This window comes from Lepisosteus oculatus, chromosome 24, assembly GCF_040954835.1.
Source record: "Lepisosteus oculatus isolate fLepOcu1 chromosome 24, fLepOcu1.hap2, whole genome shotgun sequence".
Lineage (NCBI taxonomy): Eukaryota > Metazoa > Chordata > Actinopteri > Semionotiformes > Lepisosteidae > Lepisosteus > Lepisosteus oculatus.
In genome coordinates this window covers 14,909,945-14,936,032 of record NC_090719.1, presented here as the reverse complement: position 1 = coordinate 14,936,032, position 26,088 = coordinate 14,909,945, and the positions used below count along the sequence as shown (strand labels likewise).

General features: G+C 46.9%; 1 protein-coding gene across 6 annotated transcripts; it reads left to right on the top strand.

Moving 5' to 3' along the window:
* Positions 1-25,933, top strand: LOC102697582 (hamartin-like). Of its 6 annotated transcripts, XM_015367238.2 has the most exons (23): positions 1-286; positions 1,685-1,745; positions 5,824-6,052; positions 6,280-6,383; positions 9,119-9,271; positions 9,394-9,538; positions 9,880-10,034; positions 10,277-10,350; positions 10,476-10,654; positions 11,423-11,538; positions 12,618-12,753; positions 13,388-13,506; positions 13,843-13,936; positions 14,433-14,534; positions 15,544-16,129; positions 16,716-16,786; positions 18,049-18,215; positions 19,040-19,222; positions 19,421-19,531; positions 19,890-20,012; positions 20,365-20,552; positions 21,320-21,493; positions 22,360-25,933. In XM_015367238.2, exons 3-23 carry the CDS (start codon positions 5,944-5,946, stop codon positions 22,838-22,840), a joined length of 3,570 nt encoding a protein of 1,189 aa, XP_015222724.2. In that variant the 5' UTR covers positions 1-286; positions 1,685-1,745; positions 5,824-5,943; the 3' UTR covers positions 22,841-25,933. The 6 variants fall into 6 exon arrangements, with proteins under 6 accessions (XP_015222724.2, XP_015222728.2, XP_015222726.2 ...); XM_015367242.2 differs by lacking the exon at positions 1,685-1,745 and having other exon boundaries at positions 13,391-13,506; positions 16,716-16,759; XM_015367240.2 differs by lacking the exon at positions 1,685-1,745 and having other exon boundaries at positions 13,391-13,506.
* Positions 25,934-26,088: the final 155 nt, after the last annotated feature.

The window sequence follows — 26,088 nt, the reverse complement described above, 5'->3', positions numbered from 1 at the left end:
TCCGCCTTGAGCGGGGGGGGGGAGAGAAACCGCAAACATTTTGGAAGGGCCTCGGCAGAAAAACGCCCTTTCACCCTTACCTTCGTGAATAAAAACTCGAGCCTCCAGTGACGCATATTAGTGAGTGCGGGGATGTGGGTTTAGGCGGATTCTCGATGTGCGAGAGGTGAATCAAGGGGGAGCCAGGGATTATTTCGCCTGTGCGGCCGCGGAGGAGGATTGGAGAGGGAGGGGTCGTGAGGTGTCCAAGATGGCGGCGCCCTGTGGAGTGGAGCTGCTCTAAGAGGTAAACAGGTCCATTTAATTAATGAATTTCAAGATAGACGAGTACTTTTAAGGTTTTAGGAGACCGTGAATGCAAATTGTGTCTTATTGTTTAACTTCTTGTGCTTTGTCATCGCTGTCAGAGCTCTACTTAGTTTTATAAGCCTTTCAGGAGACGATCTGAGAACCGTAAACAGCTTCATAATAAGTGTTTTATATGCATTTCCAGAGCGGGATATTAATGCGTTCATCTGAAAAGGTAATCGGATTCAAGAGAATTTACTCAATTATTATTGTCTTATTGAGTGGTTTGCGTCCTTAGTCATTTCAGATATCGGTAAACAGCGTTTCCACAGAAGTCAGGCGAACAAAAAAAGCTTAACCCCATAAAATAATCAGCGCAAACTTTCAGTTGCAGTGCACAATTCAACTTTTTTTGCTTGCTCATTATCACATATGCAACAGAAGTATTAGATAATTAATATTCAACTGCAATGTTATCATTTTAGATTAATGGTCTGAATAAGGAAAGGGATAGATTAATGCTTAACTTCTCTGCTGCAACAAACGTGCTTCGACTGCATGGACACATTTAATCAGATAATTTTACAGTTCAATATTATGTGCAGTGTACAACTTTCGTCCTGATGCGCTCAAACAGTCAATACAGTATCATGAAGTATTGCATTATGGATGTCTTATTTCCATACGCTGTTTACACTCTTCAGCACGGGGTCATTGCTCGGGAAGTTCATTAACTGCAGTGCAAATGTCGTCAAGTGCAAATAGATTTCAGCAGCACCTCTACGTTTTTAATTACCATGCTGCGCGAAAAGTGACTGACTGTTCGAACGTTTTCAAACTAAGTGTGTCCTGACTGTTGCGGTTTTGCTGTTCTGGTGTGTACTGGGTTTAAATGCACTAATTATAGTAATACTGAGTAATAGCTTTGCAGTTGAGATCCAATGAACGTTTTCACCATGTAGTAGTTTTCGTTTAGGGTTTACTACAATATAATATATTGAACTTTATTATTATTATTATTACGTGATTACAATGTAATATATTCAGCAATATTCCAACAGCAAATAAGGCTGTGTATATTAAACGTAGCTAAGTGTACATGTTTTGTTGAATGGCTAGGATTATTGTTTGTGTTTAACATGTTGTTTGAGTTTGTTTTTTATTGCAGTTATGCATGGTGAAGCTAAAGACACCCTTTTGGATGGATAAATAATTTTATGTGTGTTACCCCCCTTTTTCAATATAAAGTGAGGGAGTTCTTAGTTGTTTTTCATCAAAACATAGGCTAACAATGCTCTCTGGCTGAAATCCATCTTCTGCCTTTAGCATTGTGAATTACTGTATATACAATATGTTTGTGTAAAATCTGTGTGTTTTTTTGTCCATGTAATGATAGGGAAGGCTTCTTTACAAGATGTCCTGAGTGATTGACTGGAATGGTACTAGCTGCCTTTTAGGTTAGTGCGTTTTGAATTGCACCATTTAATTGGTTTTGCACACAGGATTTACAGTTACTGTTAAAAAGAAAACATTAAGGCGTGTTCTTTTATGGTTTCCAGCATAAATCTCCTGGCCAAAGCGTTTTCAACTAGGACCCTAGGGCCTGTGTTGGTTTTAACTAACTTAAAACTGCCCTTAAGAAAGCTTGCACATGTCATGCGGAGTAACGAGAACTAACTGTAGGCATTAGAGCTGGTCTTTACCACCTCCTCTAGAGCTTTGCATGTACTGCCCTTAGGAACAATATCCTGCTTTTAGGAAAGCTGTGTTAGAATTGTGTAATGTAGGGTAGATTTTGTATTAATATCAAAGTATATAAATAGGGTTGTATCAGAGATGATTGATCTTTCTTTTATGTCCTTCAGACATTTAATTAATATTGATTTGTTTTCGATGTCATCGTTATCCAAAAGGAAAGTTGAGCTGGATCTGTAATTTTGTGTGTGTGAACCCATACCATACCAGAACCGTCATTAGAAAAAATAAAAAAATCATGGTAGAAGTTCCGCTAGATGTGTTAGAATCGAGGAGTAATAAATAAAATCAATTTCTCATTAAGTGTGGGAGCACCGTTTAATGGAATTTGAAATATTCCGTTGCTGCTTTAAAAATCTTAATGCTAAAGGTTCCTTATTTTACCAGTGTTGCAAATTCTGTTGGAAATACTTTGGGGCCCGTGCCAGGAATTGGATGCATGAAAAGGCCGTGCAGTGTTTTGAATCTGTAAGATGATTTAAAAGCTATGGCAAAGACAGGTCTTCTGTAGCTTTAGCTGTGGTTCCCCGGCTTTTCACAGAAAATCCTCTATGGGTAAAGTCTCAAGTACTAGAATGGTCTTCGTTTAAGCTTCGTTTTCTTCATGGGTCAATAGCTTGATCGAGTGTTCCTCATCTTGAATTGACAGGTGATGTGGGATGATCTGTAAAATGACTTGATTGGGCTGTCTGGGACCAGGGCTGGAGACCCCCGGGCGTCTGCCCCTGGGGGGCTGTCCCAATGGTGTAATGTAAACCCACCCACCCACAGGGAAGAAGGCTGTGGCCGGGGGCTTTGCCAGGGGATTTATTTATTCGAGGTTAGGAAGGTATTCCTGGAAAGTGTGTGCGCCTTTCACTCCAGCTGATCCTGTCTGTCATCCCCGTGCCCTGCAGCTGGGGCACAGCTCTGATTGAATCCCAGGCCGGCGCCCCAGTGCTAGGTGAACAGTCTGCGTTTTGGGGTTGGGACAGAACGAGGACAAATGCTTTTCTCTTTTTGATGATGTCAGATGCCGGCGTTGGTGCTAGTGTTGGTTGTATGTTTCGGGTGGTAGCAGGGCTCAACAATTGGTGAGTGACCAACCCTTTTAGACTTCAAGCTCATAAATGTGTACTGGTGTCGATATGACTGTTTACAGAGTTCTCCTTCAAAAATGGTTTGGTGCCAACAGCCGTCTCCCAAAATAATTTGCCATAATTTGTTTGTTTAAAACATTTCTCAGTGAAAATGTGTAAGATGGGCACAGGAGTGATTTATTTATGGGTGGTGACAGTTCTGAACCTATTAGGGCAAAAAATCCTTATCAATACAGCATTTGATCTCATTTGGCAATTAATAGATTGCCATCTGGTGTGTATTAAGTAATATTTTAAACATTTTAAAAGTTGTTTGTACATTGCAGAAGATGAAAAGGCAAAGTAAACTAAAGTTTATTCCAAGCTCTTTGATAGAATAACTGTGAGTAGTGCTTGACTAGTATTTTATTAAAATATTGTGTATTTGTTACTTATAGTTTCAGAATATTATGGTTTTTAGTTGGACTTGACATTTCAGTGTTTTTTTTAAAGTAAAACGAAAGCAATGTGACTCTTAAAGGCCGGCTCTCTACTGCAGTCAGTGTCCGTTTTGTGTTTTATAAGTCTGTTTTGATGGCACAGTTATAGAGTGGAATTTCAGTTCTTGATTAAAGTTAATATTTGATTATTTTGGTTAATTTTTAGATTAAAAGACATCTTAAGAAGATAGTGTTCGGTGTAGTTCAGCAATTCATCAGGCAATCCAAGAAACATTGTTTTGATATTGCCATAGACTCGATTATCTATATTAATATGGATACTTGACTGTAGTATAGAAAGATTTGTTGCTTAATCGTTTTAAGTAACAAGATTTTGGAAGATGTGCTGCATCCGTTTCACACCTGCTAAAAACATGAGTGACTGTTGCTGTTCTTGTAATCATGTCGATTTTTAGAAAGACTTGCACTTTGCTGATGTTCAGTAGATCACCAACGTGGTTTCGATGGGCTTCCATTCCAGATTTGCTGAAAGGGAACTCCGTGTTCCTTGAACATGTTGATTTCAGTCCCTCAGGATGTGTAGAAATCAAACATTGCTTTTGCATGCTGGTGCTCTACCTTGCCAAGCACAGCATACATTTTGCAGTGCTCTGCCTGTAATACGCTTAAACATTTTTGTGTTATATGAAGGATTATAATTCTGCATGATCTTTTGGTTTAGTACAAATAAACCACTTAACCATTAATTGAAGACAAATGTCAATATACTTATAGGTAGTACTTTGTTGATATCGGAGCTGCTTTGTGAAAAAGAGGTCCAGGCTGTTAAGTAACACTTCAGAAAACTGCATAGTCAAGGAGAAGGCAGACTTTGCAGAATTACCTGATTGGCTTGAGATTTATTCTCATATTTCAAAATGAAATCTTACAAGTTATTATGAATAAAAGTAATGGTATTGACACTTTACTTTCCCTTGTTTGTTTTTGAGAACTGACTTGCTTGTAATTGGGATAGAAGCTGTTGTTTCTGCATCCCTTATAGTGATAGCATAAGCGTAGTTTTGTTGCAGAGTTTGCTGCTTGCTTCAGACTGAACAATGAATTAAAACAAATCTGGTTGCACATTGTGCTCAATTTTAAATGAAAGCTTTTAGGTCTAGTTGCGTTGACTTAACGTCTTTGTACACAGCTTAAGTAAGCACAATATGAGATGCATTTTGGCTGTGATGAACACAGAGGCCATTAAATATGCTACAGTTGTTGGTGATAGTCCTTCATTTTCTTATGAGCAAGGTTCCAGGAGTTGTTTTCTTTTTCTGTTAAACCGTGATATGGACACAGTGAGATTAAGACTCTGCATCTGTGAGTCTGCTGTGTGCAGGTATCCTGTTTACCCCTGCGAATAAACAATAAACAGGCAAATGAAAATCCTAATTGAACTTCTGCTCCTGGTATGTTTATAATGTTGGTATGTAAAAAAAAATCACAATATTCTCTCAATGAGGTCTTAAATTTAAGATTATCAAATGCTGTCTAGCCCTAATGAAATTTTGGATGGTGGTAAAGGTGTTTAATTCACATATGGATTCAATTACTTGTAATGCATTTGGAGAATCTTTGCACCAGATATTCATGTGTTTTAGCATTCTGTGTGATCATCTCTAAGTAGTGAGGAAATTCTCAGAGTTCCTGCCTTTTTTAATGGCAGTGCAGGTGGACATCACCGAGTCCAGAGTCTGGAGCATTCTGTAATGAGTGTTGGCGTGAACGTCCAGGATGAGTGCAGCCCACTGTAGCTCAACTATCTGTGGCTGCTCACGGTGTTGCTGTAGGCGTCTAAGGTTGTCACAGATTCAGGATGTTGAAATACTTTTTCACAGCAGCGCGAAAATGCCTGTTAAAAGGCGGTTGTGTCTTGTTGTGTTCTGTGTCCGGGGTTCGGCTCGCTGCAGGTTGTTGTTATCGTGCAGCAGGAGCAGCATCTGAATTCCTTTCGGAGCAGACCGAGGAGCAGCAGGAGAACTGAAATGTGCTTAGGATTCTAGTGTTTCACTAGTGGCTGCTTAATCATTACGGAGTCCTCTTTGTGCAGTATGTTACAATAGGGAGCTAATAAGAAATGATGGGATAATATGGGTAAAATAAGAAGGTGTGTTTCATTGTCACTTGTGCTTTTGCCAGCGCCAGTCAGTTTTGGACTTGCTCCTCGTGGAGGGTGTGTGCGTCAGTGCTCATTGCGGTCTGCCTTCTCCTCTCCGTAGCGGAGCCTCGCGATCGTATCGGCAGGCGGCTCTGGGGTTCTGCCCGGGAGGACGGAAGGGTTTGAGTAAGACGACCCTACAGCCGGCGACGCAGACTCCAGCCTCATCCTCCCTGACGACATGGCCAGAGAGCAGCTCAACGTGGCAGATCTCCTCCCCCTGCTGGAGTCCTCCGACCTCCAGGAGCTGGAGGAGATAAAGGGCCTCATCAATGAGCACCTCCAAACAGGTCAGCCCGCCTGGGGCTTGTACAGTGCCAGCGAAGAGCCTTCTGCTTGGTTTTTGTTGCGTCCATCTCTACCTGTCTGTGCCTTCGACCGGTTCGAATAGGTTTTTTTTCCATTCTTGAGACTCAGTCGCTTGACTGTTTTGTGCTTTTGTTTACTCTGAAAGGGGAAAAAAAAAGAGGGCAGCTTTTAATTGAATTGTTTGGGGCCTTTTTTGTGTGTCTGACAGATCGAGGGTCTCTCCTCCTGAACAGTCTGGTGGATTGTTACCTGGAGACCAGCTCCCAGCAGGCTTTGCACATCCTGTCCTCTGTGAGGGAGCCGCATGACAAGGTGAGTGGACAGGACAGGCACTCCAGGGGGACGTCCAGGGCTCCCCTGCCTCCACAAGCTCAAGTTAGCAGCACTGACGTTAGATTCAGTTTTGTCACATGAAAACTAATTCATTTCATTCGGTTCAATGCATGCTTTAATGTGCAAAAAAAATTGTAATGGCAGGTAATTCTTAAATTATGACCTGTGGCTCATAGAGAAAATAATTGGGAAGTTTCAAACTATATCTCCATTTGTGCAGCAGATTTGCTGCTGTTGCTAGGGGAGGATAAAAATAGCCTCTCAGTTGTGTTTCCTGCAAGGTAACACAAAGACATAGGACATTGTTGCGAACAGGTTGTCTTGTACTTTGCCAGGTCTTTCTCGTTATCTCCATGGCACAGTCCGCAAGCATTATTAAAAACTGATCCGATTATTTTAGAGAGTGACGGGTCATGCACGTGAAATGTGAAAGCAGATCTTTAACACAAGTGCCTATTGTAGTGTAATTAAGTCTAATCCAAGACCATCTTTGACTTTCCACTATTCGCTGACGGAAAGGTACAGCTATGCTCTAAGGGTGTTGATGAGCCCTTACGCGGTGGCAGAGAACCTGCCTCTTGTGATACTGCACAGTTGACATAGCAGGCTTGAAGGGAAGGCTGAACAGCCTGCACATACACAAGAGCGGCTCTAATTGTCTTCATCCTTGTGAGCTTCGTGCTGAACTTGAGAAATGAACAGGTGGATGATGGAACTTTCCTGCAGGCTTTGCACTAATAGCAATGAGTGGGTCTGTATGGAGCAGTGTGTTCACATGCAAAGGATAATGTTTGTTGTGTGTATGTCTAATTACAATATGATGTCTTTACAGTAGACCTGTGCATTTTTTTTTAATAGCACTGAAAGTTTTCAAATATCTTTTTTTTTGGCTTGCTGTTTCCCTGTCCCACTTGCTGTATAATTTGAAAAAAACAATCGCTACGCATTCCTTAGTCACAGGAATGAGAGAATTGTGATTCTAGTATTTTTGGTTATTTAATGACTTGAATTATCTTTGGCCTCTGATTCATTCGCCGCACAGGAGTACAGATTACCCCACTTTCCTCTGGCGTTTCTGCATCATCAGGTAGTTTCAGCCTAATTCAACAAAGAATTGCCTTGCCGACTTCTGTTTTTATGCAGTACGCTGTCGAGGGTATGAGTGGAGCTTCTCAAAAGCTGTGTGATGAGTGTGTGTAAATATTGAATAGTTTTAATATGGCTAGTGTGGCGTCGTATTCTGTGTGCGCGCTTGCTGGTTGAACCGGTTGAGCTCTGTGCTGCAGCCCCTGCAGGCGTGAGCCTGGGTTACCTCTGTCCTGCAGCGCCGTTCTGGAGCCTCATGGCTTCCGCGGTGGGACTGGGGTTAATCGGTCGGTTTCCGGCGGGGCGTCGGCTCCTGCAGGCCCCTGGTGATGTCGCGCCTCCCCTCCTTCTGGCTCCTGGCCCCCCGTCGCTGCGGGGGATGAGTGGCCTTGCTGGTCGGGACGGAGGGCCCTTTCAGCCTTTCCCCCTGTTCCCGCGTGGGAGCTGGGGCCGTCGCTGGGAGCCGGGACATAGAGACCCAGTTGGGAAGGGTGATGGAAATGATGGGCGCGGTGCCAGGAGCTTGCCGGCACGCGATGCTGTCCGTGAAGGATGTGCCTCTCCGGTAGTTGGCACTGAACGGCCGTTATTTGTCACACCTTACAAGATGAATGGCCTGAAGGTGGGCGAGTCTACACCTTCTCATTCCCCAGTGAAAAACACCCAGTTGGCTGATCTCATAGGGTGGGTCTAACAGAAATGGGTGATCGATTCCTTCTTTTTTTTTAAAGAAGATAATATTAGTGTTCCAGCTCTACAATTTCCTCTTGGAGTGCTTACTACTTGACCGTCTCCAGTCCAGCTTTGACTTGGCACCCTACACCGAAGCTGCTCTCGTGTTACTAATTCTCCTCAATCGACTCGTGCTGCCTCTCCCGTCTTAATCCTTCTTGATCTCGGCACTGTCCTCGACGCTGCTGGGTCACTCTTTTCTCCTGTCAACACCCGCTGGCCAGAAGGTCAGTCGTGAAGGCGTCGAGTTGCCCATTTATTTTAGTTTCCGTCCCCTGGGTGCGGAGGATTGTAAGAGATCTTAATGACAAGAACAAGCCATCTCTCCAGTCAGTGTTGGCGATTTTCCTTAAGTGATTCTGTCGCTGTTCTCCATTACTATTGGCCTCTGCCTGTGCCACATGACACCGTGTTCTCTGCCATGCATCGACAGCGTTAAGAAAAGTTTAATATTGTGAGAGCTGTGACATTCCCCTTCTCGGGATATCTTGTCCAAAGCACTCTGAAAATTCAGATGCACAGAAGCACAAGCCCTACCGACATCTGTCACATCAGTGGAGCTTCTTTGAGGAAGGCTGAAAGATTTAGCCTAAGCTGGTTCTCACTTTCTACAGTGTACGGTTTTTGTGCCGATTGTCCCTAAATACGCAGTGCAGTATTTTTTCATAATATACGTTAAGGTGACAGACTTCTGATTTTCCTTCGTCGGTACAAGTGAACTTTCTCGACGTGAGCCATTCGCAGAGAACGACAAGACGCCTGTGAATGGCTTGTGGGGAAAGGTCCTGTGTAGAGGTTCCAAGCTCGACGTGTTTGACAGTAGGCGGCGAAGTGAATGGGTTGAATCAAGTGGCAGGTCTTAGAGGGGGTTCAGTGGATGTGTTTGACGTTGGCAGCACCTCTTCGACAAGATGAACGAGTGCATGGCCAGGCCCTCCTGCCGTTTCCCTACTCTCACGCTGCTGGGCCACGTGATCAGGAAACAGCCGCCCTGGATCCACAAGATCTCCCGCACCCCGCTGCTGCTGTCCCTGCTCAAGTGTCTCAAGGTAAGAGGTCCCTCACTGGCGTAGGGCGGCTGGAAGCCTGGGGTTTTTGCTTTTGTTTTTTTTAAGCCCCGGGAGTTCCCCCTTCTTGATCAGGTCTCGCTGTCCAACTTTTCCTCTTGCAGACGGATACGGACGTCCTCGTCCTCATAACTGGGGTGCTGGTGTTAATCGTCCTCCTGCCGATGATCCCGCAGGCTGGCAAACAGCACCTGAATGAGTTCTTCGATGTCTTCGGGCGACTGGCTGCCTGGAACCTGAAGAACCCAGGTTAGAGCTTGGGGATGCAGACTGAACACCCATCTGCCTTTAAATTACCCGATAAGCAGCCCCATCTTGAAAGATAGTGAAGTGAAACCAGAACATGTCTTCTGTTAACTGCTCTTGTTTTGTTTTGTTTTTTTCCTGCGGTTTCTAGTTTAAGAAAAATGGGAATATAAGTGTAAGATCACGTTTGCTTGTTTGGACCTTATGAGAACAAGTAAGCGATGCTCACTTTGCAGTTGTGCGTTCACCTTGATCTCGCGAGCGTCCTGAAAGCTGAATGACCTTGCTCAGCAGCTGTCATGTAGGAAGAACCAGTGACTGCTGACGCTGTTCCTCTGTTACAGGGCATGTCACCGAGGTGTACCTGATACACTTGCACGCCAGCGTCTATTCTCTCTTCCACCGCCTTTATGGCATGTACCCCTGCAATTTTGTTTCCTACCTGCGCTCACAATACAGTATGAAGGAGAATGTGGAGACCTTTGAGGAAGTCGTAAAGGTATAACTTTTTTGTGTGAATTGCCATAAATATATATTGCACTCTATGGTATGGCTTGACAGTATCTGAACAAAGGTCTTAAGATCCCGGTTTGTGGTTAAATGGGCAGCAGCATTAATTGATAGTCTGAGCCACAGCTCTGTGTTTTATAGCAGGTTCATTATGCGGTGCAGCCCGAACGTCTAGATTGTGTAGTTCTTTTGTGTGGGCAGTAGTTGACGTTCTTGGCTTGTGCTTCCTAGCCGATGCTGGAACACGTGCGGATACATCCCGAGCTGGTGACTGGAACCAAGGACCATGAGCTGGACCCAACGAGGTAATGTGGTTCTCCCACCAGGCAGCCTGGCCTCCTGTCGGAAGAATTCAGCCTGCTTCAGCTTCTTGAAAGTCAATGGTGAGTGAGCTTCTGCCCCTTGAGGATCGTGCCTCTCTGTGTTGCAGGTGGAAAAGGTTTGAGGTCCATGACATCGTTATCGAATGTGCCAAAGTGTCCCTGGACCCAAAGGAGGCATCGTGTGAGGAAGGGTACTCCACCATGCCTGAGCACTTCTCCACGCACTTGCAGCACAGGCCCGCCGACTGCACTGCCAGCCCCTTCGCCGATCTCCACAGCAGCTACGGTCAGACATTGACTGATCTGTTCTGTAAGCGTTGGCCCGGGGGCCCACCGGGGCTGTGGAGGCTCTTGCGTGGTAGTTCAGTAGTTAGAGAAGAGCCAGTGATCTCATCCAGCCGTTTCGTCAAGGGAGCTAAGGTATCGGCTTCAACGGCATGGCTTGTTCCACACCCCCGCAGCCCTTTGTGTAAAGGCGAGCCTCCCTTTTCTTGTTTTTTAAAATGCACTTCCACGTATTTTCCACACCACTCCCAGCTGGTGTTTCAAATGTGTCTCTGAAGAAGCCCCCCTGCATTGATGTTTTCAGTGCTGGTGAGGATTTTTATCATTGGCATGAAGTCCCCTTTGGAGTTTACACTGTTCTAGACAAAAAAAAGAGGCTTCCTTTCTTCACTTCTGCCATGGGCTGTAGTTTTTTTTATTACGAAGTTTTCATTTTGCACTCGGCCTGTCGCTGGAATGTAAGCACGTAAACCTTTCCAAGTTGCAGGTTAGAAGTTTCTCAGTCCTTCGTTTCCTTGGCAGGCTCAAGGCGAACTGTGAATCGTACCCATACAATAGCTCCTGCTTCAGGTTCCCGCAAAGCCGTGTACGCCTGCCCCACTGTTTCCGATTCGGTGCGTTTCAGAGTCCTCTACCTGCTCCCTTTCTGCACACTTAGAGGGACTTGCCATGTGGCTGGCTCACTGGGCCCCAGAGGAGAACCTCGGGCGTCTGTATGCGCTGATGCGTGTCGGGTGTGAATCTCTGCGCTGTGCGTGTGTTTTTCCAGGGAGCTCGTCTTCGGCCTCTTTCTCCACCCCGCGCCAGGCCGCGCCCCCTCTCTCCGGGACCCAGCCTCCGTACCACAGCCCGCAGGTGTGCCGCCACCTGCCCGACGCCAGCCAGGTACCGTGTCAGCCTGCCAGTGCAGTTGGGCTGGGCCCTCGGTCTGGCCAGTGATTTTTATTGTATCCAGACCGGTGTTTTCCAGTCTTCGTGTCAATTTTGTCTTTATCTGATTTCCATTCTCACTCTTGATTTCTTTCCAATCTTTTCATTTCATTCTCTTCTGTGCTTTAAGAACAACTGGAAGGAAGCCCTTCTAGGTGTTGAGCCATAGTCCCACGTGTTGCGTGTTGTGACACCTCTTGATGCTTTTTTGCAACTTTGTGTCACTGACTTATCAGCAACGTTTTATACATAGTAATCGGGAAACATTTTGGACTTCTTTGCAGAAGCTTCTGAAAAACTGGAATCTTTAACGATCCTCTCAATAGTTTTTTTGCATAGTGTTGAATCAATAACCCTGTATTTATAATTGATTGTAGTGAAGAATAATAACACAAATTAAGAACGACCCCCCTGAAGACTGAGAGATTAATAGTTGTTTATACTGGGGTTCAGCAGATAAGGGATAATAGTACTTTTAACTGTTTATTATACAGCCTAGTGCTTCTGAAAGATAACTTTTTCGCTTGCATCTTGTAGACCATGAGCCTTCTGCAGCGCAGCTGCCAACCGTACAAGGCTAACGATGCGTGGATGAGTCTGTGTCCGACGTATGAATCAGCCCCTAGTTTTGAAAGGCAGGAAGGAGCTGCCTGTTACGAGTGGTTCTGACTCACCGTGTGTGTGGGTGTGTGCTTGATCGCATCTTTCAGAAGAGAGAATGCTTTCTAGAAGAGGAGCGCTCTAGCGTAGATCGGAGCTCTGAACTCTCCAATCCTACCATAGGTTGCCAGGCAATGAAAGGCTGCTGTCGTAGTGTTCAACCTAAAAAAAAAGGATTTCTTTTCTACTCCATCTCCTATCATATTAATGCACAGAATTGCTTAGCTGCATGTGCTGATTCTCCTAAAACACAGTGGAAACGGAAAATGTATTTTTTAAAGCTCCGTTTCTATCCTCGTTCTCTGTCCTAATCTTTGAGTACCGAGCTTGACGCGAGTCGCAGTTTAACGGTGAATTCCTTCGGTGTGTTGAAGGATCCTTTCTGGAGCCCCTCCTCGGTGTGCGGAATGACCACGCCGCCATCCTCCCGGGGAATCTCGCCCACCAACGCCCCCCCGGAGCTATCCCACAGTGCCTCTCACCTCGCCAGCCGGGCGCAGGCCCCCGCAGGTGGGCACGTGGTTCAGGATGTAAGGAGCAGGGTGCATGTTGTATATGAGCGCCCTGCTTCATCATCTGAAATCTTTTTATCCAGTTTTGATTTTAATCGTTTTGCCACCCCCCCATATGTATCACTAATGTAAGTTGTCAGCCCTCTGAGCAAGATTTACATACTGCATCTAAATTAACACGCTGCATTGCTGTCCCAGACACTGTACTTTGATTTTATCCAGCCATTGGTTTTTAGAATCCTGGTGAGCATCAGGCCGGATACACCCTGAACAGGAGGGGGCAGTCCATCACAGGGCACACGCAGACACTGATATATTCACTCACACCAGGGCCAATTTTCCCAGAAGCCAATTAACCTCTCCGCATGTCTTTGGACTGTGGGAGGAAACCGGAGCATCCGGAGGAAATCCACACAAACACAGGAAGAACCTACAAACTCCACACAGACAGCAGCCGAAGTCCAGAACTGAACCCCAGCGCTGTGAGGCAGCATTGCTAACCACTTAGATGTTGTCTGATTTGAAAAATCCTAAAAAATGATAAAACAATGTAAGTGACTGAGGAAACAGGAGACCAGTTCTGCCCAGGGCCAGAGACTGCAGATCTTTTTTTTTGCTCTGTCCTTGTTTAGCAGCTGGTGGGAAGGGGACGCCGTCCACCACCCCTGCCACCTGCTCCCCACCCCCTGCCCTCTGCGATGATTGTGTGCACGTGGCCCCGCCCTCCCATGCTGCCAGCCCCCCACAGAAGGTAAAGCACTTCATGCATCTTCTGTCTCTTATAGAGCACGTAGGCCTGCCGATTATGGCTGCTCATGTCTAGTGTGTGGTAGTATACAACGTTTTAGCAGGGTGCATTGTCGGTTTGATATATCTTAAGTCTTCTAAGAGTGGACGCTTGATATTTCTTTTAGGGTTTTCATTGCAGAATTGGCACATTGGTGTTAAACGGCTTTCATGCTTTGCCGACGTTGGCTTTTATGGCCGTTTTTGATTTCCTTAGTGGCGCTGAGCTGCAGCTCAGGGTTGTGTGCTGAGCTCGCCTGCTCCGTGGGATAGTGTGGGTAATCGGAGGGTTTGTCCACAGGATGGTAAACCGGAAGCATCGAAGCCTGGGCTGGTGAGGCAGGCGCCGGTCCGGGAGTCCGAGAAAGAAGGCGCGGATGTTGCCAATAGCCAAGGTCAGTGGGATCTCGATGATTGTTCTCCGCCGAAAAAGGTGTTGACTGATTTTTTCTTTGTGCTGAGTCTTGGACCCGATTTTATTTTGTTTTGATCACCAAAGTATTCAGTGTACATAAAGTAAGTCCCTTTTACAGGATTACACTGAGGGCGTTGGCCGTTCAAGGTGTTTTACTGTGAAAAGTGTGATGGACACATTGAGCAATTCCTGGGTTTCCGTTTCCTTTGGGTAAACTTGTATGAATAGTCAATTTCACTGCTCCACTGTGCACATTTTTCACCATCTATACTTGTCAGCTAACTTTCTAAGCGCCTTGTGTGATCTGTGCTTAAGCTCAGTTGGTCTTGAAGGAAACCGAGTTCATGTTTTCTAATTCTCTCGGGAGTGTTGTGCGGCCCAGTTTGTTTTGGGGTGGTCTTCTGGCCTGCGTGGTGCGGGCAGCGACTGACGGGGGCCATGAGCGCTGACGTCCTGCCTGTTGTCATTGCGCGCAGACGCCGGGGGCGAGAACGCGATGACCGTCACACTAACGGAGCTGCCTGGGCTCATCAAGCAGCTGGAGCAGCAGGAGAGGATGGAGAAGGAGCGAGATGAAGGTGGGTTTCGCCCAGTTCTGCTGCCCTCTGCACCGAGTGCAGTTTGTATCCTCCTGCACAGCAGCACATCTCTCGCCAGTGTGGGTCTGGCTGATATGAGTTTCTTTCAGCATTTCGAAGGATAAAATTGTTCCCTGCATATAAAATGGTTTAAGAAATGGCCTACACCAAAATCTCCTGTCTGCATTTTTTTTTTGTTGATATGTAAATGATTTAATGATCATGTAGAAGCTTGTTAGAACATCTAGTAATACATATTTGTACAACCACTTCAAAACTTTCATTTGACTAAAAGCCTTTTCTGTTATGGTAAAGGTCTTTAAATGTTCCGTAATAGAATGGTTCTTATTCCTGCTTGATGTATATTCATCTGCATTTAGAAATGCACTTCAGCCTCAAGGAGAAATACAAAATAATTTAGAAAAATATAATTTTATTTCTAAGAAAAATGAAAAGAATTCAGCGCCTTAAAACGGCTTGCTCGCTTAAATCTCTAAACTAAAGAAAAGAGCATTTTTACATTCTGAGAAAGTGGAATTTGCATCTGTTTGTTTTTAAGCCATTTAGACCAATCATGTTGGCTTGCGCATTCTCTGCCTGGTTGTGTCAATGATGTGCTGCTACATAAACCTTATGATCCCAGCACAAAGACCCAATACATTTCCAGTTTGGTTAAAAAAAGTTTTCCCAAGTATTTAGATAGATGCTTTATTGATCCCGTGAGGGAAATTGCAGTGCAACAGCAGCTTAGCACAGTCAGTACAGCACATTTGTGATTAGGAACTTCTCTGTTTTCTCCAGGGTTGTGTGCTATAGGGTAACAATGCATTTTGTTGTCTTTGGCTGTAATGGGGATGAGCTTTTTCTGCTAGAAGATGCTCGTCAACAATGCCATGCATTGAGAGGGTGGCTTGGGAGATGGATTACTGTTGGCCGTGCAGCACAAGTGGGACGATTTGCTCCCTCTCTGCCTTCCTGACGCTCCCCTCGCTCCCTTGTCGCCTTCCAGACGCTATCGCGGAGGAGCTCTTGAATATCGCCGCGGACGAGCGAGAGGCCTCGGGCCCCCGCGGGGGGTTCGACTCCCCTTTCTATCGCACCACCGAGACCCTGACGGGGAGCCAGAAGAAGGCCCTGCCCCTGGCCCCCAGCTGCAGCCTGAGCTCCGACCCCCACAACGCCGTGTCCACCCCTGACAGAGCGGGGCCGCGGGGGGGCAGGGTTCCCTACGGGCTGGAGCAGCCCTGCGGCTTCCAGGCCGTGTTCACCCCCATCGACCACGCCGCGCGGGGGCAGCCCCCCAGGAGCCCCTCCGCCCCCGCGCCGGGGGAGGCCCCCGGCAAGTACGGCCTGCTGTCGCCCAGCCCTTACAAGCTCCAGCCCCTGCCCTACGAGAGCCTGTTCGACCTGGCGCTGCCCAAGGCCGCCTCGCTGTTCGTGGGCAAGAAGACGGCGGAGGCGGCGTGGAGGGCCGGGGCTGAGGGGCTGGGGGACGAGGACGTGGGGGAGGGCGCCGCGTCCACGACGTCCCCGCTGGAGGTGCTGGACCGCCTCATACAGCAGGGCAGCGACGCGCACGACGAGGTGCTCAAGAGGTGAGTGCCCCCCGCGCCCTGCTGGGCTACAGGGCTGTGTCCGTTGGAAGGGAGATGCGTTTACGCCGGCTGCTGCCCAGAAAACCAGATCGTTTGTGATCATGCAGCACGTGCCGTCAAATTAAGTACCGGTGTTTTTGCAGCTTTCTTTTTTTTTTTTTAGAGCTTGACACTCCCAGTGTGCCGTCTTCATCGGATTTATTTTTCCCGTCGCTGGCAAAGTTGCACATAGGTTTTAGCGCTGGGAAGAGCTGTCAAAGGGCACCGGAAGTGTAGCGCTTAAAAGCCCTCTGCGCGGTTTTGATTGGGGTTTGTGACATGCTTGCTTGGATCGCTCGGAATCTGGATCTGCTGCCCCCATTGTGTGCTGACTCCCACGCTGCCAGGAAACAGCAACTGGAGGTTTTGCGGAATAATGTACCTTTGCCTTTTGATTTAGGAAAGCCAAGAGGCTGTGTGGCATTCTCAGGAGCTGATATAGCGTTCCTTAGCTAGCTGAGTGTAAAGGATTCTATACAAGAGTTAAATTGTATGAATGTTCCCTCCTCCCTGCTCCCTCCTTAACCGGTTGTCTGTTTTGCTACAGGCTACCTTTGCCAACGAAGTCGGCTGACTGGACGCACTTTGGAGGTAAACAACAGGGTATTAAAACAAAAGGTATTACAAAATCAGTGAAAGATTAATTCTAGGTTTAAACCCGAGCAGTGCAGGAATTTTGAGAGTTCCATTATTTCTAGATGTGGATCCCATTACAGATGTAATTGGTTGAACACCTTTGAAAATGAATGTGGTTATTCTGTTTGAATCTGAATCTGTTTCTAATCAGCATTTAATGATTTATAGCTCATTTAATGATTTATATATTGAGCTAAATATTAAAAGGAACATTTAAGCCCATAACTGAGCAAACTCTAGAGTTTTAAACTCACTGTTTTCCCTGACTACTTGTACTCTGGAGAAGATGCCACCATCTCTTGTGAATTCACATTTTATGTCCTCATGTCCTTGCAAAGTACAGTAAAATCTGTTTTTTTTTTTACAGAATGGGTTGGGCTTCAAGTTAATTCTGTAATAAAACCATTTTCAATAAAAACAGTATTGTGTATTTCACCACATCTCTAAGGGTGAAAATGCACAGAAAGATATGAATAACATTGGAAACAAATGTGCAGGTCTTCATTAACAAATACTTAGCCTCCTGGATATGATTGTGTAATTCCAGTAATACATTTTCTACATTCTCGTGGCAGGACAGAAAATATTCAACAGCTATAGTTGAAGGTGGATTTAGATCACAGGACCATGCACCAAAATGCAGAAGAATCGGCAAACGATTAAGTCATTTCTGAGAGGGGATGCTCAGTCCTACAAAGTCCCGAGAATAAGCTGTATTCTTCACCGAGTTTGCCCTCTGCTTCAACTGCGTCCGAACGGAGCAGTATTTCCCTTCCCTTGCGAGTTGCCAGCAGAACTAGTTTCTTGGCAGTAGGGCAATGATGAGGATGTAAAATTTGGAGGCCATGGGACATTAATGCTAATTACCGAACAGTGTGTGTTTGAGTGCTTTCATGTGGCTGGGGGTGGGGATCAGCCAGTGCCACAGCATGTGTAACAGTGTACAACTCGCTCGCTTCTGTTCTGTGAAACTGGCGTGTCTGGCGAAATGATACTGCAGGAATTTGGGATTTAACTGTACTGCTTGGCTGGTTACAAAGTGTTGTTTTTGGTGTGGGGACCCCATTTATGTGATGGGGGGAAATGCATAAAACAAGTGCGTTTGAGAATATTCATAACCGGGGAATCTCCCATTGTTTAACTTCCTCCAGTCCTGTCTTCCATTGATGGTGGGGGGGGAGGGAGATAAAACCGGTAGCGGGGGTCTCTCCTCTGAAGAGCTCGCTGTCCTTCCCCCCCCGCAGGCTCGGCGCCGCTGGACGAGCTGCACACCCTGCGCAGCCAGCTGCTCCTGCTGCACAACCAGCTGCTGTACGAGCGCTACAAGAGGGAGCAGCACGCCATCCGCAACCGGCGCCTGCTGCGGCGCATCATCAACGCCACCGCGCTGGAGGAGCAGAACACCGCCATGGTAACGCCCCGCCCCCCCCGCGCCGGCGGTCCGCAGGCAGCGCGGTTTCGGCGTTTGACACGCACACGCACACTCCTGCTTTTCTGTACCCGTGCGTGGCCCGCTACAGAAAAACGAAAGAAAATACCCCATGTCCAAAAAGGGCCTTTATACAGACTTTGCACTGTGTGTAATGTCTGCTGATGTCGTGCTGGTCATCTGATGTGTAATGAGCATCCCTGACTGCCTGCTGCAGGGCCTCGGCCAGATTCTGTGCAAACGTTTTGTGTGGGGGGGGGGAAAAGCTCCTAGGCGTAATATCACGTGATCGCAAGCTCATACATCTTTGTTGTCAAGGGCTGGCCCTGCACAGCTGCACAGCAATGGAATTAGCGCGTCAGGTCCGGCCGCAACGCTCCGTTTCTCAGCGGGCAGTGGAGAGGGCCACCGCGCCATGCCCCTTGAGCGCTGCCTGTGGGTTAGGTGTCATTTGCAGGCCAGGGAGGAAGATCTCGGGGGGGTGGGGAATGAATCCAGCTGATTGTTTTAGAGTTGTTTTTTGTCTCTTCAAGAAATTCCCACAGAATTAAACATTTGGGCACTCCCCAACTGTAATTACTCAAGAGTTTCCTGTATAAAAGCATAGTCTAGCTATTTAATGGTATGTTTCATTATTCATACTGATTTTTGCAGAGTGTTAATTTGTGCGCTAACTTTGGCAGAGCGGTCGACAGCTTTCAGCTCATTCTTTTGAATGTTGTACAGTAAGCAAGCGTGACATGGAGCGTGTTTGATAACGTATCCCAAAGGCGACTTACGCCTCCATCCTTCTCCAACCGCTGCAGAAGGACCAGCTGAGCCTGCAGGAGGTGGACATCCAGTGCCTGAAGGACAGCCTGCAGAAGGAGCAGAGCAAGTACCAGCGGCTTCTGGAGGACCGGGAGACCGCGGTGACGCGGCTGAGCGGCCAGATCAGGCAGCTGCAGCAGGGATGCAGCGAGTACCACACCAAGAACCAGGAGCTGCAGGTTCGAGCCGGGGGCCTGGGCGCACGTAGCTCGGGGCTTGGAGTGGATTTAAGAGTACTGGCAAAACTCTTGAGAAAATATGTTTGAGATCAGTGGAAGACACCAGCGGGTCTTTCTGAGACCAGTGCACTGGTGCCGTTTTATAGCCTCAAGATTAATGTGCGTTTGTTCTCTCCGGGGTCTCGGCGCTTGTTCCAGAGTAAACTGCAGGAGTGCCAGAAGAAGGTGGGGGAGCTGGAGGCAGAACTGCAAAAGGCCAACAACAAAGTCTGCAACACGGGACACCTGCTTAACCAGCTCTCCGTCAAGGTACAGGCCCTCTTGTGTGGATCCTGAAGGTCCTAAAGGAGATAATTTGGTGATCTTTGTTACAGGAGGAGTGGGGATTGAAAAACGGATCACGTGAGATGGCTCTAAAGATTCACCCATGGAAACAAATAATGTAACCCTCTGTTCTTGAGGTGCTGATTTGACATTAGATAAGATTTAAACTCAGCTGATGTGTTGTGTGGCAACTTTGATTAATATAAATGACAAGTTCTTTTATAACAGTTTTGACCTTTCTCATTTTGAGGGTTTGGCACAGAGATCGTTTTGGGTTTTTTTTTTCCTATGCAGGTGGAATAAAGAATGAGTCCAGATTTGACTCTCTTTTCTGTATTTTCAGCTCAACAATAGCGAAACCATCCAGGGGCAGATGGAGTTTCTTAACAAACAGCTGCTGCTGGTGGGCGAGGTCAACAAGCTGGCCATGGAGGAGCTGCAGCACTCCAGCCCCGACCCCAGCAAGGTAGGGGCGCACCTCTCGGCAGCCGGCATCTTGTCGGATCGGTAGAGGCAGCCGGGGTAACGTTAGCCACCAAGAATCGCATGAGCCGAGTAAGGTGCTCAAGCCTGCAAAGGCAGCTGTTTTCTGACTGCACTGAAAATTGCTTGCTTTTTGCACCTCTCTCACCTGGGTCCAAAATCTGGCGAGGATGAGCTGTGTTCAGGTTTTCACACTCGGGTCTAGCCTAAAGTTTGATTCTAGCTATCTGGCATGTATTTAAATCCCCCCCCCGCGTAGTCTTAAGCACAGTCGACACAGTAGGCAGCGCGGGCTTGTGATCCCCGTCCTCTTGTGCGTGTGTGCTGTGTGCCAGGAGGTGGACATGATACGGGCCTCCTACGGGAAGGAGCTGGAGAGACTCCGGCAGAGCCTGGTGCAGCAGGGCCAGAGGCTGGAGGCCGCCCAGTACCGCATCGGGGAGCTCGAGTCCCAGCTCACCAAGAAGGAGCACCTCATCGTGGAGCAGAAGAAATTCCTGGAGGACGTCAAGAGCCAGGCCAAGTAGGGGCACAGCCCGCACCGAGAGCGGTCTTCTTGTCACACTAAAGACGTTGGTGCAGTGGCGTCCTACCGAAAATGCTTTGATACCCATAGGGCTGGGAATTTAGAGTAACGGTGTTAAACATCTCCTTGCCTGGAGCAGTCGTACTCCTGGTGAGCCACACGCCTGCTGGTCTTCATTCCAGTCCCACCTTCGTTGGATAACTGAAGCCTTACTTGATCGAAGAAGTTGCTTGAATTGAATTTTTGCGTTTTGTTCCTAGTTGCAGGTTTGGGATTTTTTTTTTTACATTTTAAAGAATGCAAAGGTTAAAGCTCCAACACGCTGAAGAGCTGGGAGCAAACAGTCTAAACGAATGTGATTGTGAAGGGTTCGACAGCAGGTGTGTGTAAGTCACCAGGGCCGGGGCTGGGACCCACTGCTCTAGAATGAGGGCAGTCGTGCGCACTTGTGAAGTGTATAGGGTGTAATGTAATAAAAAGCAAAGTTTATTGTAGCTTCATTGGATTTTGGCAGCAAAACTGTATTCCTGTACGATACAAGTAATAGGTTATTCCATGCTGAAAAGAAAGAAAATGCAATGTTTCGGCTGTGGAACCTTCTTTGGGCGTCCTGTATGATAGCCTGAACTTGTGGTGAGGGATATGGAATAGTTAGTAAACCTATTTATAACACCGTTAGTAACCAATTAGTAGTTAAAATGCGTTGACCTGACATGTGACTGATGTTTGCAACGGCTGAGCTGAGTTGCCTGGTGTGTGTGCAGGGGGGAGCTGCAGGCGTCCCAGAGCAGGTACCAGGCCCAGCGGCAGGTCACGCAGGCGCTGCAGACGGAGCTGCTCGAGCTGTACAGCCGCCTGGAGAAGGAGGACGCTGTCGCGGGTGCCGGTGCAGCAGCAGCAGGGGGCGCCACTGAGCCGTGCAAGCCCACCGACTCCAGGTAGGGGGCCGCTGGAAACGCAAACGCTGGAGCACCTTTCGCTGCCGAGCGCCAGAGCACTTCGCAGACCGGGGCTCGAGCTACGCTTCGGGGCCCAATTCACCCTGGCCACGATCTGCTTTCACACCTGGGTTCTGGTAGGAGGTATCGCAGTGTCGGAGCACTGACCAGTAGATTCAGAAACAGTTTCTTCCCCCAAGCAGTCCGCATCTGCAGCTCAAATTAGCACCTGCACTTTAAGGTACTGCACTATTTGCACTTTGTCCTGTCTTGGCTGTATTATAATGTCTAGTATCTAAATTAATTGAATAGTCAAGACCAGGAGTTTCAGTGTGAAAGCTTTGCAATGTCTTAACTGTAGCTGGTTACTTTAAGGCAGTACTTTCTGGTGCACCGTGGCACAAATGTAGCAGAGTACACAGCTCTGACACCACATCTTGACTTGTACTTTTAGTGCCAGAATGGACATTTCACCCTTATTTTCTAAAGGCATAATAAACAAACAACAGGAAATGCAAATCTGGCAAATAACACCATTGACAGTTGAAAGGAAATCAGTATTTTACGTCCAGTTTTATGTCCAGTTTTCCTTGTGATTTTCCTACTGATATGTTTGTTGAGTCTAAAGACGCTGTGCAGAAGAACCGAGCGTTGAAGTCGGCGTGACGCTGCGTGCTCCGTGTCGAGTCCTTGTTCGCGCTGTAAAGGAGAGATTGGCACACACTGCTCTGCTTTAGGCCAAAATCGCTGTCGCCCGTAGCAAAGCGGAAACGTGCCCTGTATGTGTCGGATTGGGCAGCACGGTGGCGCGGTAGCGGACATTGATTTGCGTGCTGACGTCCGTGCTTCCTTGTTTCCTGTCGTAGGACGGACGGCGCCAGCTCGGGGTCGCCAAGGCAGGCGGCCCCCCGTGACCGTACGGGCAGCCAGACTGACTGCCCAAAGGGCAACGGCAGCACTTTATCGCCCGGCCAGCCCCCGCCTTCCCTGCCGGCAGGGCACGGCGGCTCCGTGAACGGCAGCCGTGACCCCCCCCTGGTCCTGCTGGAGCCCCCGCCCGCGCCCGGCCACGCCCCGCTCACGGTGGGCTCCTACCCCACCGCCAAGAGCTTCCTGGGCATGCGGGCCCGCGAGCTGTTCCGCAACAAGAGCGAGAGCCAGTGCGACGAGGAGCCCCCCCGCCTGGCGGGCCTGTCCCAGGCGCTCAAGACTGAGCAGTGCGTGGAGCCCGCGGGCGCCGCGCCCCCCCCCGAGCCGCCCCGCCCGCCGGAGGGCAGCGGCGCGCAGCAGAGGCAGCAGCAGCTGCGGATCATGGACTATAACGAAGCGCATCATGAGCACAGCTAAGGAGCTCGGGAGGAGAGAGGAAAAAAAAAAGCAAAGCCCAGTGTTATTATTCTCATTCCTCGAGTGGACAGCAGGATTTGAGCCTCCACTTCAGATTGATTTCCTCGGCTCCTCTCGTTTTGTTGTTTCCCCTACAGCCGCTCGCCAGTCCGCTTGCTGCACTTTGCCCTCCTCCTCGGCGAGGTGACCAATCTGAGGTCAGGGCTGCCGGGGGGGGATTGTGGGGCTGGGTTTCTTCTTCGTTTTTTTTTTTTAAAAGACGGCTTCTCAGTCCAGCGTCGAGGGTAAGGGCGCAGGGCAGCTGCCGGTCAAGGTGAGAAGGAACTCTGCACGTTTGGCTGTCGTTTAAAAAAAAAAGTATTATAAGTGAGGAAGAATAAAAGTCAATCCTTGGACAGAGGCGTCCAGCGATGAAATGTTTCAACGTTCTGGGCGCTGGAGCAGTGTGCCGAGAGCCTGTTGATCTCTTGGGTGACGGCAAGCAAGACCAGATCTGGGTTGCGTGTTTTTCAAGATGCCTGCTTCCAGGCTTGCAGGGTTTGACTGCAGTTTCCTCCAGCCAGCCAGGTGCAGTGACAGCTGTCGGGGTGACTGCAGGGTCCCTGCTCCCCCTCGGTCCCGGAGCTCGTGCCGCTCTGTCGGTCCGGGACTGGTTCCTTCCCGGAAGACCCAGGAGGGGGAGTGGAGATCCGGTAGTTTGGCGGTTTGTAAAGTTATAATTACGCGAATCCACAGTGGCACCAGGTGATGTGGTCAAGTAAAGCAAAATTCCGGCGCTCCCGAAACCAAGCAGAAGTTATGTTTTTTTTTTCCTTATTCTGCCTTGCTTTATCTGCATATTTTAACATGAACGTTAGTTTTCCCCCTACCTTCTTTATGGGTTAATCTTTCACCTCATCATTCATACTTTATTCTAGTCTGACCATACAGTCAGGCTGATGTATAACCCGGTATTCCAGTCGAATAAAATGTGGCTTGGCTCTTTTTTTAAGCAGGTTTTAAGGTTATCCAGGTAGAATACATTATGGATGGACCCGAGTTGGCAGGACCGGGAATAACAAAAGGACCAATATTTTTATAAATATTGGTAAGAGCATCTATTGAACTTGGCGGCACGACCTTTTAACATGGACTGAAGGCTGTACCTAGAATAGCATAACATTTTTGGTCATTTTTCAAAATATTCTGCTCTTATTCTTTCAGTGCTACTTTACTAACGCGCATCACCTTAAGAGTTCATTTCAAATGTGAATTTAAAATGAAATTTTGTGTAAAGTTTGTCTCCACGTCTTCAACACGACGAAAGTTATGCATGTTCTTTTTTTTAAATTGCGCAATTTAATGAAAATTATGGAATAACCAGAAAAATCAGTTTAAACTCGTATACTAATGAAATTTATTAATTTATTCACAAGTTTTAATTATCAGGTGTTCTCCTATGAGGGGGGGAATTTTTAAAATAATGACCCCCCCTCTGTTCAAATCCTAGAAAACAAACTAGAAATGTTGATATTACAGTTATTTGAGTCATTACTTAGAAGGAATCTCTTCCTCTTTACACTTCAGCCTGCACTTAACTGACCATTGTAAGCCATTTCCACAGACACCTCACTGGTCAAATCTCCCGTTGTTACTTAATTATGGTTTTAAATCCAGTGGGAAAGATCTAGCAGTTTTTCCAGATTTCTTATGATGCGACCATTATAGATGGAAATGCCCACCAAGTTTTAGCGGGATTAGGGATGTACTGGGGTTTTTTTTCTGGATCTGTTCCAAGGAAATATGGTTTTATTTTGTTAACCTGTGCCGTGAGTCTTGGAATGTATAAGCTAATAAGTACAGATGCACCTGTCACTGTTTGTATGCACTTTTGGATGGACATGAGGAGGGTGAACTACAACTACGATCTTGATGGTCACTAAAAAGCTAAATGAGCATAAACGGTAGCCATTCAGCAGTACTCTTGCTCGTAGGATGCTGCTGTCTTTCACCTGGGAGTTCTTCTGGGTGCAACAACTTTAACACTACCCTTTTTAACTTTACATATGGCATATGGCCCTGGGCCATCTCCACTGTGAAACTTCACCAGTACCATCTCCATACCCCACAGCTTCGGCATCTGTAGGAAAAATGTTGTTTCGTACTTTTCCGTCACGTTGAGCCAGTGTCGATTTGCCACAAGACCTTGATATTTGGGATTCAATGTCAAGCGTCGAATCTTTTGAGACCCTTTTTATGTTCTGACGGCAGGGTTTTCTACGGTGCCACTGTAACCTGAGTGTGCAGCTGGTATAAGAAGGAAGAGGTGCCTTTTCTGCTGTGTCAGCGTTTTAAAACACTCCCAGAAGGAGTGTTGTAGAGAAGGAAAGGCCAAAGTTACATTCGGGATGATGATGATAAAATCGTACTTGGTTATACTGTGGAAAAACAAAGGTTTTAGGCCTGGTGCCACTGTCTGCAGCCCCTACCTGATAAACTTGGCCATTCCCTGCAGTTAGTATCTGGTTGCAAGACAGTGCTACACTGGGACTGAACATTAGGGTGGTAATATTTAGCAATTGCTGGGAACAAAAATCTGTTTGGAAATAGAAAAAAATGTTTTTGTTCCACTTGATTTTTTTTTTTTAACTGAAAAAGCTCTAGCTTAGAAGTTTCTGTGGTAAGTCCAAAACCGTTCGGAAGCTGTCATTGTTTTCTTTCTCTCTGATACTGGATCTGGAAGTGTTAAAGGATGGTATTCATGTCTGATGCTATTTGGAGAAGCAGTTATGTGTTACATAATCGGTGAATACTGTTGTTCTTTAATACAAATCCTGTTGTCCGCTGAACGTTTCTGCTGTTATCCAGTCTGCCTTGCTATCCTAAGCATGTACAACAATCCACTTTAAATGCCAATAATAGGAAATACGACGTACAAAGAGACTCTATAGTATGGTACAATCTGAGCGAGACTGAAAGGGTGGAATCAAGAGGGACTTCTTTTTGAAAAGAATGTTGTGAAAACGGAAAAAGTACTTAAAAGCAGTTGCTCGTGTTTAACTGTGAACAAAAAAATGAATAAAAATAAACTTGTCTTCAATGTTTTGCACTACAGATTTCAGAGCTTGTTTTCCATTATTTTTCTTACATGACCTTATTTCATTCACAGCATTGTCTTTCTGCCCTTGTTTGAAGCATGTTTAATATACAGGTTTTCAAAAGCACTGTCTGGGTTAACAAAATTGTGTTTCGAGAGGCTTTGACATTGT